Source organism: Numenius arquata, chromosome 4 (genome assembly GCF_964106895.1).
Source record: "Numenius arquata chromosome 4, bNumArq3.hap1.1, whole genome shotgun sequence".
Taxonomy (NCBI): domain Eukaryota; kingdom Metazoa; phylum Chordata; class Aves; order Charadriiformes; family Scolopacidae; genus Numenius; species Numenius arquata.
The window spans coordinates 72916728-72932345 of record NC_133579.1 but is presented as its reverse complement, the minus strand read 5'-3'; the positions used below and the strand labels follow the sequence as shown (position 1 = coordinate 72932345).

The 15618-nt window shown below is 43.9% G+C and overlaps 1 protein-coding gene across 1 annotated transcript in view; it reads right to left on the bottom strand.

Moving 5' to 3' along the window:
- Window positions 1-15412, bottom strand: part of HECW1 (HECT, C2 and WW domain containing E3 ubiquitin protein ligase 1) — a 190083-nt gene extending 174671 nt beyond the window's left edge. The window contains exon 1 of the mRNA XM_074146119.1: window positions 15091-15412. Coding sequence (XP_074002220.1) covers window positions 15091-15379 — 289 coding nt within the window. The 5' untranslated portion in view covers window positions 15380-15412. The remainder of the gene's footprint in view (window positions 1-15090) is intronic.
- Window positions 15413-15618: the final 206 nt, after the last annotated feature.

Below are 15618 nucleotides of genomic sequence, written 5' to 3'. Positions count from 1 at the left end.
CAGCCATGAGACAGTGCTGTGGCCCCAGGGCCTCACTCCCCCACTGACGAGCTTACCCCAGGCTTTCAAGGAAATAAAAACGCAGTTATTGCCACCATGCCAGGCGAGCACTTATGGTTTTGGTCGTCACTAAACAGAAACAGTGCAGCAACAATACATTAGACGTATGGAGACGTTTACAGGCTGTCAGCGGGGAGTGGGGTTCACCGGCCTGTAGGAACCCAAAATGGCGGCAAACTCAAGCGGCTGAAGTAGCAGCCCAGGATGGGCCCGGCCGTGGCCTCATTGCTCCAGCTTCAGGGAGATGAAATGAATTTGCCCTGCCAGAGCACTTCACTAAGAGATCTCTTCCTGCGGAGACCAGCCAGCAACCTCCTGGATTTTTTAATTTTAACACAGATTTGTAGAAATGCACTTTAACCAACTCAAGTCTTGCTACAGAAACAATCCTGGGTGGGTGCTGTGACTTGCTTCTGAAGACAGTTACATTCATTATTAAGTCATGCTAAAAGCTGAGGAAAAATGCAAACTATTCAATGTGAGATTAAGATACGTCAACTGTAAACACGGTGAAGCACGCACTTCGTTATCACGTAGGTCAAGGAGAAGGCGAAGATGGCGCCACACCACAAGGGACACGGTGGTGCCTGAGGGCGGACTGATGGTGTGACCAACTATGGAAGAGGCAAAGCCAAGAAACTCAAAGATTACCATATTATTAAGACGCATATACAAATGTTAAACAAAGTGGACTTTTAAAGCAAAGGAAACTACACTTTCACTGAAAGAATCAAGCAGTGTTGTCCCGTTGGTTTTACACAGTTGTGCTCTCAAAGGAGGAAGGTAAGCGGGCTACCAACACCGAACCCTCTGGTGCCACTCTCTGGAGGGATTTAAACAGAAATCCTTTTAAAGAGGTGATTAATGATTGCAATGGATAATTATAAACGGCAATGCTACCTACAATACACGCTCCCTTTGCTGACTTGCTAACTGTCAGTAATTATTTTACTAGCTGTGTTTCATGCTCTGTATTGAAGTGGAAATCTTTCAGCCCGTTCACACAGTGCATCTCTGTGGTAACCTTTCAACGGTAAAATCATGTGGTATGATTTCTGTTCTTCCTCTGTACTTTATAGCTGGTTTTGTCTTCTCTTAAATTATATATTAAAAAAGGGCAGATAAGTATACACCGTCGCCCTCAGAGCTTTGGCTTACTAATGACTACCTTCAGTAAAGGCCCATCCTGGATCCAGATTATCCAGAATTACCCACATCATTCTGTGGAAGCAAGAACACTTATACACAGACGAGGAGATTTAAACCTGTGAACTGTCCCTTTTGCTTTGGCAGGGAAAACGCTTTATGCTTAAAGGTGAGCATATACGGAAACACTGAACTGAGCCAGAGTCTGGGAACCCTGACCGGCCCCTCGTCCTGACAGGACAGGGAGAGTATCCCTCAGCTCAGGCATGCTGCTCTCTGGCTTCATCACTCGTGAAGTTTATTTGTCATAGTTAGTCTCTGTAAGCTGCTGGAGACGCTCCAACACCTGCCATGTGATTAAGATGTATGGGTAATGACTGTTTCTCAAGATATATTGTTAATAAAACACCGTGCTTGCTTAAGGAGGCTTAGCTGAGCTGGACTGGATGGCCTTGCTTAAGAAATCGCAGATATTTCAGGCCAGAGTTTAGCGGCCCAGGAGATCCCAGAATCAGATTTAAAATGCTGCATTCACACATCGTGAACTGCAGAACTGCAGGACTGCAGAAAGCCCTTTCCACCTTTTGTCAGAAATGAGCAGGAAGCCTGGAAAACCAGGCTGAGAAAAAGGACTACTCCATCTAGACATCGCAAGTAGAAACAGAATAAAGGGAAGGGAGAGGAAGCCAGTCTGTGGTTACAGCTGACAAGCAAGACCACGGGAAAGCTGAAACTAGTTGCTCCCACCAAGCAGCGTCATCTGCACGCCGTCTCCTGTCACAGAGGCGAGAGAAAGGGGTGTCTGGGAAGGACACAGTGTCCAGAGCAAAGGGTAAGGTCACAAAGTACTTCAGGGGAGAGATGCACACACAGAGCTAGTCAGGTGCACACAGTTTATGGACAGCAGCCATTGATAAAATACAGGCTCAGGCAGTAGAAAAGATATTTTAATGTGAGTTTGCAGAGCTCTGCAATATGCAGGTCACCCCAAGTAGGAGCAGTAGAGCCATTAAGTATAAAAACATTTTTGTAAATAAAACATATTTACAAAATGTCCTGATTTAGAAATCCAGCATGTAAATACTACTCACAGCCAGATGTAAGCCCTGCCTGTCTCTCTTGAAAAGAGAGTACTTCCTTCTTTCCAAAGAAATAAAACTTATTTTTAGTCCAGGAGAAATTTATGTGAGTTGGGATGTTTAATCCAGACAAATTTTAGCTCTAGAAAAATAAATACAGGTCCAAAAGGGAAATCTTTCTTTTTCATTTTTTGAAAGTATGTATTTTTGGAAGGCGAAAGATAAGAAAGAAATATCCCCTGGCAAGTTAAAAATAGCTGTAGTTGAAACTGGTCAGGAGGTTAGAATGTATGAATACAGCCTATCGACCTGTTTTATTTGGCAGGTGGTACTATTCCAGGCAAGCTATTCCCAGAACATGGACATTATGTATGTTGCACACTGACAAAGAAAACTGTGCATGTGAAATACACAGCTGTTTAGTGCACTACATATACGTGCATATGTGTACACGTATATTTATCAACACTTGTGCCATACGTAAGTGAATAAATGATATGGTATGTTAAAGAGAAAGGGTATGTGCAAAGGAAAATAGATTTTATTTCATATTTCTCCTGAGAATTTCTATAACAAAGGAACTGACCTTAAAAACATGTTGCATCTTAAGTCCCGAAGGTAAATGGTAAAATGCTTCGTTTCACCTCCGCACAAAATGAAGAGCAGAGTTAATGCTGCTCCCTTTCATATATTTCAGCCAGCAGCTAATGGCTTTTGACATTTTCCCAATGAAGCATTGTAATGCATCTCCTATCCTCTATTTTTGAAATGCGATTAACCTTTAAACTAGCTCTCCGCTGCACAGCCTAGGTTTGGCCCCACTTGGCCAAAAAGAAAACACTCTGCAGTCGCCCTCAGATCTGCAGCTTCATTTCCCTGGACGGTAACTAATTAAGGAAAATGCCAAGTGAGGGAGTATTCACAGAATCACAGAATGCTATGGGGTTGGAAGGGACCTCTGGAGATCATCTAGTCCAACCCCCCTGCCAAAGAAGGTCCACCCAGCGCAGGTTGCACAGGAACGGGTCCAGGTGGGTTTGGAATGTCTCCAGAGATGGAGGCTCCACCACCTCTCTGGGCAGCCTCTTCCAGGGCTCTGCCACCCTCACAGGAAAGAAGTTCCTCCTCATGTTGAGATGGAAGTCTTTATGTTCAAGTTTGTGCCCATTTCCTCTTGTCCTGTCACTGGGCACCACTGAAAAAAGCCTGGCCCCATCCTCCTGAGACCCTCCCTTTAAGTATTTATAGGCGTTGATCAGATGCCCCCTCAGCCTTCTCTTCTCCAGACTAAAAAGACCCAAGTCCCTCAGCCTTTCCTCATCAGAGAGGTGCTCCAGGCCCCTCATCATCTTTGTAGCCCTCTGCTATGCCCTCTCCAGCAGTTCCCTGTCCTTCTCGAACTGGGGATATTCGGGATATGGTGTCCTTTGAACATCAGCTGGTCCTGGAGCTGGAGTCAGGGATGATGAGGGCAGCTGAGACAGGGAGCCAGCAGACCTTGCGCTCTGCCTCCTCTGCTCTGGGGCACACAGAGGTGCCAGCCGCCTCTTGCTGTTGAGAGAAGGTGGCTGCAGACCAGAGCAGCAGCAGTCAGACCTCCTGCATCTCGCACGGTCCCTGGAGGAAAGGGAAAAGGTGATGCATGAGCGGGCGCCAGGCAGCCGGGGCCTGAGCAGCAGCCCGCGGGTTTGGGGCACACTAGAGGCAAACACTAGCGAGTGCCTTGGGAACCAGCAGCGATTACTGACGGACTGCTTGTCCTCACCAAACCAGATACCTCCAAGCACAGCCTTTTACTGCTAAAAATATTCTGCGCTGTCACTTCCATGCTGAGCGATCCCAACATACTTCACAAGCACTATAAATAGAGATAAAGGACCACGACCACCAAAGAGAGCTATCTTTTCGATGAAGGACGGTAGCCAATTGACAAAAAGCACACCGTTCTTCAGAGGAATTCAGGGAAGCGTTGATAAAGGCCTCCCCTCAAAAAAGATCTGTAAAAAACGTAATGGGGGCTTCAAGTGCTGTCAGTAGCTTAACACTGAACAGGCAGGACCTCGGTACTTGAAATCTTGCCTGAAATCCCCACAGAGAAGCAAGCAAACATCTTCCTCAGAAGGACTGATGGAGTTCAAACTACAAATAGCTGAGTGACCCTTTTGGTCAGTTTGGTTTTTGCTTAAGAGGCGGAAATGAAAAACCTACTCCCTTTTCTTAAACAGTATTTTGCTGATATGTATGATCAGCCTATCTTTCCACATTATCCAAGAACAACAACTGGAAAATTTAGAATAAGCTGGGCTACCTTCAAAGAAGCAAATAATGAACATGAGGCAGGAGCACAATGTCAGGCAGGTGCCTGAACTTGGTCCACTATTCCAGTTTCTTATCCATCACTAATTTGATTTAGTGCTACATATTACAATGCTTGCTTTCTATAAACTCGATGCAATTATGGCGTAAAAATAGAAGCTACACTTCATGTCTTGATCCCTTACGAATAAGAAATGCTGTACTCCTGAAATTACAGAAGGACTTTCAGTCTTTAGCTGAACAAATGCTTTAGCTTGAAATTTAAAAGTGCTTTTGGTCAATATGTATGTCTGTGCTCTAATGACATATGAAGATAGTTAGCAAAATGCTTTTAAAAATCGTTTTCTGTACCAAGAGGCCAAGCTCTGCTTGACCTGTTCTGTAATTTGCATGGAAAGCTGAAGAAAAGGGACATTTTAAAGCAGAGAACATCAATAAAATAAAATTGCTTTGCAAGATAATACAAGTGCAAACCATGCATAAGCTTCTTATTTCTGACGTGTCTTCTCTTACCATCCAATTTATCACCCAGAGAACACCACAAAATGATGATAACAAACAGCCTCTACAATTCACAGGTGCAGTTTGTAGGGGGGTTGTGTCAGGCCGTGCCAGTGCTTCCTTTTGCTACTCTATAGCACTGCAAAACCCAGCCCTTGGAAACTGTGCTTCCAAAGAGTTGTACAATACAAGCGGTCATCATTCTGCAGGAGAGGAGCTATTAGTGAGAAATAGATGCAGATGAGTGATACCAACTTCTTCACAGAATCACAGAATGATGTGGGGTTGGAAGGGACCTCTGGAGATCATCTAGTCCAACCCCCCTGCCAAACCAGGTCCACCCACAGCAGGTTGCACAGGAACCTGTCCGGGAGGGTTTGGAATGTCTCCAGAGAAGGAGACTCCGCCACCTCCCTGGGCAGCCTCTTCCAGGGCTCTGCCACCCTCAAAGTGAAGAAGTTCCTCCTCATGTTTAGATGGAACTCCTTATGTTCAAGTTTGTGCCCGTTACCTCTTGTCCTGACACTGGGCACCACTGAAAAAAGACTGGGCCCAAAAAAGACTGGCCCCAGTCTTTTCTTGTTTACAAAGATACCACAGTAAAAAAAAAAAAAAAAAAATCACAGATACTGGCTAACATCACAGGAGTCAAGAGGAACGTTTCCACTGACTTCAGCAGCTGCAGATCCAGCTCTAACGTGGATCGAAACTTCACTGTTAATTCATTTGCCAATTTCTGCCGCAGACGATGAATATACTGCAATTTACAGTTAGCTTCCCTCCTTTTGTAGTTCCTCAGGTAGAAGAGTTCTAGAAAACAAGGGCCTAGTTCTTCACTGGTGCTAAAAGCTCAGTCCTTGATCTAAGAGCTATGCACGTGTGTTGTTTCAAGCACATGAATGGTTCCATTTCAATTCCACAAAAATTAACCCCCTACCCAGTTAAAGAAAAGGAATTTGAGAGAGAGAAAACATGAGCAATGAGTGAAGAACAGCAGCGAGAGGAAAACATGGCAAAAGAAAGACCAAAAGAAAGCAGGAAGATAAAAGAGCATAAATTGTAATAAAACAGGGATAGACTGGGCAAAGTTGCAATAATTCTTGGTCACTGAGGGGAGGAGACACTGCCTAAGTAAAACTGCTCCAGGCACACGGAAGGGCAGGCATGGTGGGTTTAAAACCTGAACCAACCAATCTGAAGCAGAAAGAATTACACATAAAGCCCAAAGGACACCTGTCATCCACCCCCAAAATTAAGGAGTTCTAACTTCCAGCAAAACACTTCTACCTTTGAACATCTAGCTTACTTTCAGAGCGATAAATGACATTATCCTTTACCACTTCAGCAGCCTCCAAATTACTGCTGGGGGATATCATTCTGATCTTTCATGACACCAATACCAATGAAGAAAGCAAACAAGACTGCCAATTAGAGAGACCCTTGGGGTTGATATGCTTCTAGGTGTTCAGAAGGCTCTGGATGAACTGTGGATCCAGTCCTTCCTCACGGTCCTGCCCTCCTTGCACTTGAGGTAACCACACTGACAGTCTGAGCTCTGTCACTTGAGGGACTTCCCTCTCCTTCCCTGCAACAGGGAAGCCTCTGGCTAAAAGGGGGGCTGACGGCAGTGGGCCCTATTCACCTATGATATCCTCAAGGATCCCATCGCTCATCTGCTTCTCCCCAGTTACCACAAATCTCCTGCTGAAAAGGCAGACAGATTGAGGAAAGCGAAGAACTGAGCTGGGACTTGGCAATAACTGCTTGTGGGGGCTAAAAGACCCATCACAGATGTCAGGTTGCAGCGGGACGGGCATGTATCTAGTAATAGTGGTGTTATTTGGTTCTACATCCACATAGCTCTCATTGCTACCTCACCTACCCCTCTCCCAGCTACAGACTTCCGCTTTAAAGCTCCTACGCTCCCAGATTTATTCTCACCACTGCAGCAGGTGGACCACAGCTGGGTTTTAGCACAGCAGCAGCGATACTTCAGCTATGCATTGCACAAGCTTCTCCACAATTAATGCCATCCAGCTTGCACGCAGAACTGAAGATGGGAGGGAGGAATCCAAACAAAGACGGATCAGGACTGCCTCAGTGCATACTGAAAAAAACCTAAAGATATGCAATGTGTGGTAAGGAACAACGTGGAAGAGTTTTGTTCACCTGTTTTTTAATGTAACAACAGTTCCAAAGTTCTCACAGTCAGTCGGTGGAAGCCCCCCCGTTGATTACAGTGCAACTCGGAAAATGAAGATTATGATAAAACAGTGCGCCCATGAAATTTGCTAGAAGGTATTAAAACACGAGATGCTGCAGGCCCAAGGCGGTTTAAAGACATGACACAAAGGGACACGGGAAGATCTGAAACGTGAACGAGGGTGACACTTGTCCAGGTTAACAACGTTCATTAAGTAGGGGGGAAATAATTTGCAGTATTTGAAAAATGGGCTTATAGCAATGTTGAAAGACATAACAGCAGACAGTAAATTAGAATTAGACAGGCATTTGTGATCTGATACAGCAACAAAACAAAAACCACTCCACAGCCCCAAACACAATCCCAATGCGTGCACCGAAGCACCACAGTGCAAGGAATCTCTTGAGAATCTGCAGTGACTTTATCTGAAAAATGGTATTCAATTATAAGCTTATTAAAAAGTGGAAGATCTTCAGTGAAGGAAAAAATGTCATTAGAGCTGGAGAGATCAATGGATGAGAAAGACTACAAAAGCTAAATGCGTACACAGTCATTACAGTAGCTGAAGGGCAGCATGGGAATATTCACATTATGAACAGCGTGCTTAAGTGTTATAAACAGTAAAGGAGTGAGAATGATTTACTTTGGTTTAGAAAACTAAGAGAAGAAAAACATACGCTGAACCTTCAAAATCCACGTCTAGCCTGACAACCTCTAGAGAACAAATCTTTCTGCTTTAAGCCTTATGCTGCCAAGAATTTTATGTTTGCGCCGTCCGCTGTTTGTGCCGTGATTGATTCTCCCCAGTCAATGGTCTGAACCTGCTGCATGGATTTTGTGGGCTTGAGGCCACAGCCTGGCTTTTGGTGCACCAATTTCTTCAGAAATGCTTTAGTGGGTGATCATTACTGGCTTCATGATCGCTTTGGGCTATATAGCGATACAGGCCCCCCCTGCACAGCGCAGAGGCAGTTTCATCCACGGGCATAAGGACCCTGGAAATCACTGAGAAGGCATGAGGCTGCTGTACTCCCTGTCTGCGTTATTTCCCTCTCCTGATACTGAGGATGACAGCTGAAGTGGAAAACTCTTTTCCACCCATTCACCTAGAAAAAGGTTCTTAATACCATAGCTGTTATTTTTATGGAGAAATATTAAATGAAAATGGGAATCTTTTGGCACACAGTAAACACCTCTACCACACATTAAAGATATTTAAGGAAAAGAATTGACAATCTACAGGCTTCTTTACCGTGACTTCCTGAAAAGACCATAAAGCACACCACCGCCGCACTAACCCCTCTACAGAAGCTTTTGGGTGCATCGCTACTAGCAACGGTAACACCACACAAACGACAGAGGGGAACCCTGGAAGCACTGAAAGGGAGAATGGGTCAGAAGGCATTGGGAACATTTGAGAGACCCTTGCGCTTAAGTGTTGACTGCATCTACTTGTAAAGGGCTGAAACACAGGCAAAAGCTCACACCTGGTGGGGCTGGAAGCGGCATGTCCTGGTTTTGTCTGGCTGAAGGGGTCCACCAGATGCAGAACAGGGAAAGGCAAAAAGTGACTCAGCCCGACAAAGAGAAGTCGCTTTCACTGGACCCAAGAGCAGCCAGGTGAAGGCGAGCCAGGTTGGAACAAAGAACTGATATCTCTGCACTAATATATCTGCCAAGGCCTACGATAACTAATATCCCCTCTGTTCAGCATTTGTGTGGGCTATTGCTCTTTTTTTTTTTTTTTAATGACAGGTTTGCTCCTCTGACACTTTTTATTCCCAAAATAAATAGTGCTGTGCTTAGTGAAAGCTGTCTGGCCATGAGGCACCTCTGCCCATGTTTTACGGAGAGAGTGGAATTGCAGGTGTCGAACAAAACTTAACTTGCTGAGGTGATCACAGCCAGCCGTCCCCAGCCCGGAGAGAGACCCAGCTACAAAGATGACCTACTGAGGAGAAGCTCTAAGACCTACAAAGATGACCTACTGAGGAGAAGCTCTAAGACCAACCAGAGGGAGGTTCTCTTCCGAAGACCATGAAAGGACTGGGAAGACGGGTAACCCCAGGAAACAACAAATTCAAGCGTCAACAAAACTCGCTCTAAGCGGGCGCGTTGTGAAGAGGTTTGTTTTACAGATGGCGATGTCCGAAGCACAGAGGTGGAGCAACCCACCAAATGCACCCAACGCCTCAACTGGGGATGAGAGCTGGAATGCAGGGACATGCAACTCCCAGCCTTATATGCACGTTACTGTTTCTACTATTTCCCATCTCTGCTGGCAACATAAATTAGTAAAATCGCTCTACAAACAAGTTCCAATCCACGTCTGACAGCAGGAAAATGTAGATCTCTCCCCTTGCCTCAGTGGGCAATACAGGAACACAAGGCCCTCTAAGCCTAAAATCAACCTGGGAAGTGTTTAAACAAGTGTTTAAATGTCTATTAATCAATATCTTTAAAAATTAGATTTGTCAGATTATGGTGAGTGGCCTTTTTGGGAGAGAAATCACATCAAAGGCTGAAACAGGAGGAAAACGTGCTGCTTTAAAGCTAAATTTCAGTTACTAATTAAGTCAAGACATTCCTACTTAGATAAATTTGAGAACCGCTCCGTGAAAAGCCAAATACGGGCAGGAAATTGGACCCTACAAGATTTGTGTAGGAAGAAATTTTTCATAAATAACCTTTAATAATGTTTTGCTTTCCCATAAGGAAATGTCAAAAGAAAAAAGGCAATTACAAATGGGTGAGAAGAGTATAACGTTAGTCTTGATAGATAAATTCCCAACATCAGCATGGCACAGACACCGGAGCAAATGATTCTTTCTAAGTCTGGTTTAAACATTTCTCGTTAGCTACTCTACATCAGATATGGAGATGATGACAGAAGTGAAATCTAGTTGCAGCTAAAATGCTACTGCAGTAATTATAAGATAGCTCTTTATCTACAGGCAGCTGCCAGCAGTCCGTATTAATTTATCTAAGAGGCTTCACACCGTAGCAAATAGTAAATGAGATAACAGAAAAAGGAAAAAACTTGTGAGATAAATAACTGCAAATACTCCATCTGTCTCACAGTAGCCACTAAATGAGGGTTCTTTTTCAAAATATACAGACTTGCTGTCTTCATTATTCATAAATTTGTTTTGGTTTTGCCCCCCCCCCCCTCCCCCGCATATTTTCTTTACACATAGCTTTTCTGCAAAGAAAAAACAAATTCCAGAGATTTTAAAATACCAACAGAGCTGTGTTATGTTCGAATTTCACGTATTTTTTATTGAGGATATGTTTCTGAAAGACTGCCGATGTTCAAAATAATATAGTTCTCTTGAGGGAAGGCAAATGCACATCTCAGGTGAGTCGTTACAGAATTTTGAGGATCTTCTGCATAGCTCAGAGCTGATATATAGCATATACAAAGGGAAGTTGGAACACCTCTAGAGTTCAAGCTTAGAAGGAACGAAATGTAATTCCTACTCCTGAAGGCACAATACGTCTCTAACACCCAGAAAGGCTTGTTCTTCCAATTTCCATATTTTTTGCACCCTACTATGGCTAATCTTAAAATGCATTGGAGTAATAACGTCTATATTTTAAGAGAGTCAACATTTACTATTCTCCCTTCAACTAAGGAGTTTTTCTACGGCCCTTCATCAAAACCATGTAGGTGTGTATGGATGTTTTCATGCAGCTGCAGGGCGGATATACTCAATAATATTTTTTTGCCGTGACACACACGACCATCATCTTTTACACTGTTTACAAGAGATCAACCGTCTGCCTAGTCCATTTTCTGAGACCATGAGCAAAAGTTAACTCTAATAACCAATTCTAAAACCAGCTTTTACCTGCTTCTGCAAAGACTGTTTTCCCAGTTGGCCACCCTTACGAATGTGCACATGGACTGAAGAGGAGAAAAACTGATTCCTCTAGATAAAAGGTGACGTGGCTCCTTCATGAGGAGCAAGCAGCCAGAACTTCCCTATAGGGAGGACTCCCTTAACTCTCCCTTTCAGGCTACTTTAACCTTCAAATAGCATCACAAAATGCCCTACAGCATCAAAACGTTATGTGCTACACAATTTTTGCTCTTTTTCTTTTGGAAGCCTTTTATAACATCTGTATTTCCCCAGACTTGGAACATCTTTGTTCTGAAGCCTGCAGTTTATTGGTTATCATCAAAATTTTAGTGATGGCAGTGGTGGTGAGAACAGACTAACTTTTATGCGTTTTAAAACCAACATTTGTATAAAGTTATTTGGAGGTATTTCTTAGAGGACTACAATGGCAACGATTAAACTCCTCTTAGGTGAGAAGCATCTTCTGTTTTGCTTCTGTGTACCCTCTTCCTGGGATGCCCAGCAGCTCCCACAAGACAAATAACGAATAATAACTCTAATGCTCCCGCTCTGAGTTTTACAGAAAATCCACAACATGCTGCCTGATACCCCGAGGGCACAATTTCTCATTTTTCTCATGACTCACTGCAATATTAAAGCATTGCCACATTCAAACCTTTCAGCTCAAATTTCACCAGCCCAAACAATCACCTAAAGGATTGGGCTGTATCCACAAGCCAGCTTTAAGACAAACACTAGAGTGACCAGCAGCAATGCAAGAGTTAACAGTGTTGCCATGCAAGTGGTAATAATAGGCTTCAACGCTAATCCCCTATTGAGCAGACTGGGAAAACCTCATAGTTTCTTTAGTTCTCTTGTTCCAGTCTGGCTGCTAATTCAAAACATAGTCATATATCAGTTTACGTTGTGAAGGTCATAGCCACAAGGCCAGGAACATTTCCTCTCTGAACAGGAATGAAGGCTTGGAAAATCTGCACAAACACACACACAAACCTAAGCCATTAGGATGTCTGGATTTCCCACCCCTATGGACCGGTCACAAACATGGCATATAGGATGCATCAATGTTTTGAGGTGAGGAGCGTGCTTTTGGAATGACCCTTCCAATTGTCCCCACTTTGTCACCACCAGACCGTGTGATGATATTTGGGCACACGGACTCAATCCTGCCCTGGTGAAGCTACACTGAAAGGTGCACTACAGCGACTCAAGGGCACTCAGTCTGCCAGACTGAGACTGCTTTAAAGCCAAGCCCCCAAAATGTATTCAGCAGCTGTTTGCTTCTACAGACCCGTTCCCACTGGTTCCCCCTACTTTATTAATGTCTACGTAGTCATAGTGCCAGTCACCTTCCTACACTCCAAGTGTTTTCCATGTCAAACTCACATCAAAAGCCAAGTGATCTTCAGTCTCCTGAGTTCTCTCTTTAAGGGAACCAAAACACCAAATCTCACCTTACATTAGGTTTTGCGAGAGGAGGGGAAGAGAAAAAAGGAACAAGGGGTGCTGCTGCCTGCTCATTCCTCAGTTATTGAGATTGGGAACCTGAGAGGCTGGAGGCAAAACACCTTCAAAGACAACAAGGGTCAACGGATGGTTTCTTGGGGCCTGGACACACTATTCATTTTTTCATTTGGCAGGGGTGTTCCTTGGAACAAGCCATTGACTATTGCCATTAGCACCAGACGTTCAGCCAGCGGGGACAAGGATCCACTTCACAATCTGCACTTCTAATTTACTGGGGTGTCTGGAGCAACATCCCGTTTAATAGGATAAATTACACAGGAGTATCAAGGTGGATTTTTCTCTCCCAGTTAATCCCTCATGTATTAAGGTTACCTATCGAAGAAAAAAAACTCAGGATGCGTCTTCGCATCCCTTGATACGATGTCTGAGCTATGAGACGTGGCTGAATGAGCTCAATGCGAAACAGCTCTGTGGACTTTCTGTTGACTCCAGACCACCAGAAAATACGCTTTGCCTCTTTTTACCGAAGCAACGCAGTCCTTCATGAGTTGCCTGTGCTGCTACAGAATAGGCTTAAGAGTATTTCTTACTGCCTAGTACTGGGGGCTGCTGTGTCTTCTCATCTCTGCCAGTAAAACACTCAACTGCAAGCTTAACTGCAAACACGAGTAATTCTGTTAAGGCCAACAAACCGTACTACTTTCAGAGCATCTGTTTCAAATCCAGTCTTTGCTTTTTTTCTTCAAAGATTTTAAATTGGAGAAGCCCACTTTGATTTTCAAAGCAGGGTATTTTAGGCTTACTGTAACCCCCACTCCTTTCCCTCCGTGTCCTAAGTAGCCACTTCTGTGTTCCCCTTCTCCCATACCCTTCTCCAACACCCTCAACTCATTTTCTAATGCTTAACACTGTGCCACCAGGGTTCCTCTATGTGCTCAGAGCTCCCATCCTGTCCCTTCTCGTGCCACTAACACCTGTGTTCCCAACATCTTCAGCACATGATCCTCCTGGTCTTACCCACTAGAGAATGGTCTGAAGTTGGGGCAGGGGAGGTTTAGATTAGATATGAGGAAGAATGACTTTACTGAGAGAGTGGTCAGGCACTGGAACAGCCTGCCCAGGGAGGTGGTGGAGTCGCCATCCCTGGAGGTATTGAAGAAACGTGTAGACATGGCACTTCAGGGCATGCTCTAGTGCCCGAGATTGTTGGTTTGTGTCTGTGGGTGGGGTGGTTGTGGGCGTTTGGTTTGGTTTGGTTTTGGTGTTTGGTGTTCTGGGATTTTTTTTATTTTTTTTTTTGTTGGTTGGACTCGATGATCTCAAAGGTCCCATCCAACCCAAATATTCTGTGATTCTGTGAACACCGTAGCCCCCTAAAATGCCCCCTACGATTCCTTCAGAAGTCCAACTCACAATATCATATGTTTTATCTGTTTTTGTTTGGCTTGATATCTGTAAAACACAGATTCCACAAATTCCAATTGCTATTGGAATTAAAATACCTGCTTAGTGCTAGGCACACTTACCCAAACAGGTAAAAGTAGCATTTTACCAATATTTCCCTTTGTGGGGACACAAATTTGAGTCTGTTCTCTTTACCAGGCCACTGGTTTTCAGGAAACATTTAAGAAATTCACATTTTTTAGACCTCTAATCCATAAAGGAATGTGGCTGAAACTGATCCACAATGTCCAAAACTTACCAGAGGGCAAAGAGTTAACACAGACTTCAGTGTAGGCAGCAGGACTATTTCCATAGGAACCAAACCAGGTTAAAAAAACCTTTATCCTGGTTTATATACGAGTTTTATATCGAAGCGAAACAATCAGGTAAAAGTCAATTGAAACCATTTCTTATTACTCTTACGTGGGGCTGGATTTGCTAGATGGAGATGCCAAAAATATGCTAATGTACGTGGCTGAATACAGCTTCCAATGCACACAGGAAAAAAATGAAAAACTTTCTGGGACAACTCCAGACTGCCTCAGTCTATAATTATTGTTCATATCAAAATATCCTTTGGCTATACAGGAAAAGTCATTCTGTTTCACGGGGTTTTTAAATGATTCATATTCTTGACTTGGAAAAACCTCTCATCTGTCACAGAGTACTCAAGGACTCACAAGAGGAAATCCTGAAAATATTATGCTTTTTTTATACAAGAGGTATTTGCCCAAAATCCAAATGGCTTTAAAATGAAAATATCTTGAAATTTCAAGAAACTTGATTACAAAGAGAAACCGTTCCCATATCTCTACTGAAGAAAAAGCAAGGGCCGGGACTGCAACCAGCAATTCAGAAGCAGAAAGAATCTTGTCATATATGAACCCACTTAAAGACTACACTCGACAGAGCTGTATTAACTCACCGTTACCATTAGCCCACATTACCATAATGCTTCCAAGTAACAAAAGCAGCGAGAAATCCCAAGGGGAAGGGGTAAGGGGGACTTTACCTATGAGATACATGCCGATCCAGTCCCCCGCATCCACTTCCTCCTTTATATCCCAGTATATCACTAGGTCCTGCGAATGCCCGATGGAGTAGTAGGAGCTGCTGACCATCAGGGTAGACCGGCTGTCTGAAGTGACAAGGTCCGTGTCACTGGTAGACCTAGGAATGGTGACCGTCTCATGGGAATTGTTCCTGATGTCCATGTTATGGAACTGGTCAGGGTTATAGCTGTATCTGAGAGGCTCTTTGCACCGGCGCCGACTCTGTGAGTTCCTAGATGGAGATGCCATGGCTGCCAGGCCCAGGAACCTGTTTTGGTACAGATTCTGTGAAGAAAAAAAAAAAAAAAAAAAAAAAAGAAAGGATAATATTTAGAGTATTAGCCATTTTTCAGTGATGTCAAAGCTCAGGAAAAGCAGTACATCAGAATAAGAAAGTAGCAGATCTTTTTCCATTCAGCATTGCAAAAGAGAGGCATGAGAAGGTGCAGCAGGAAACACGGCACTAACTCAACTCCTACCCCGTAATT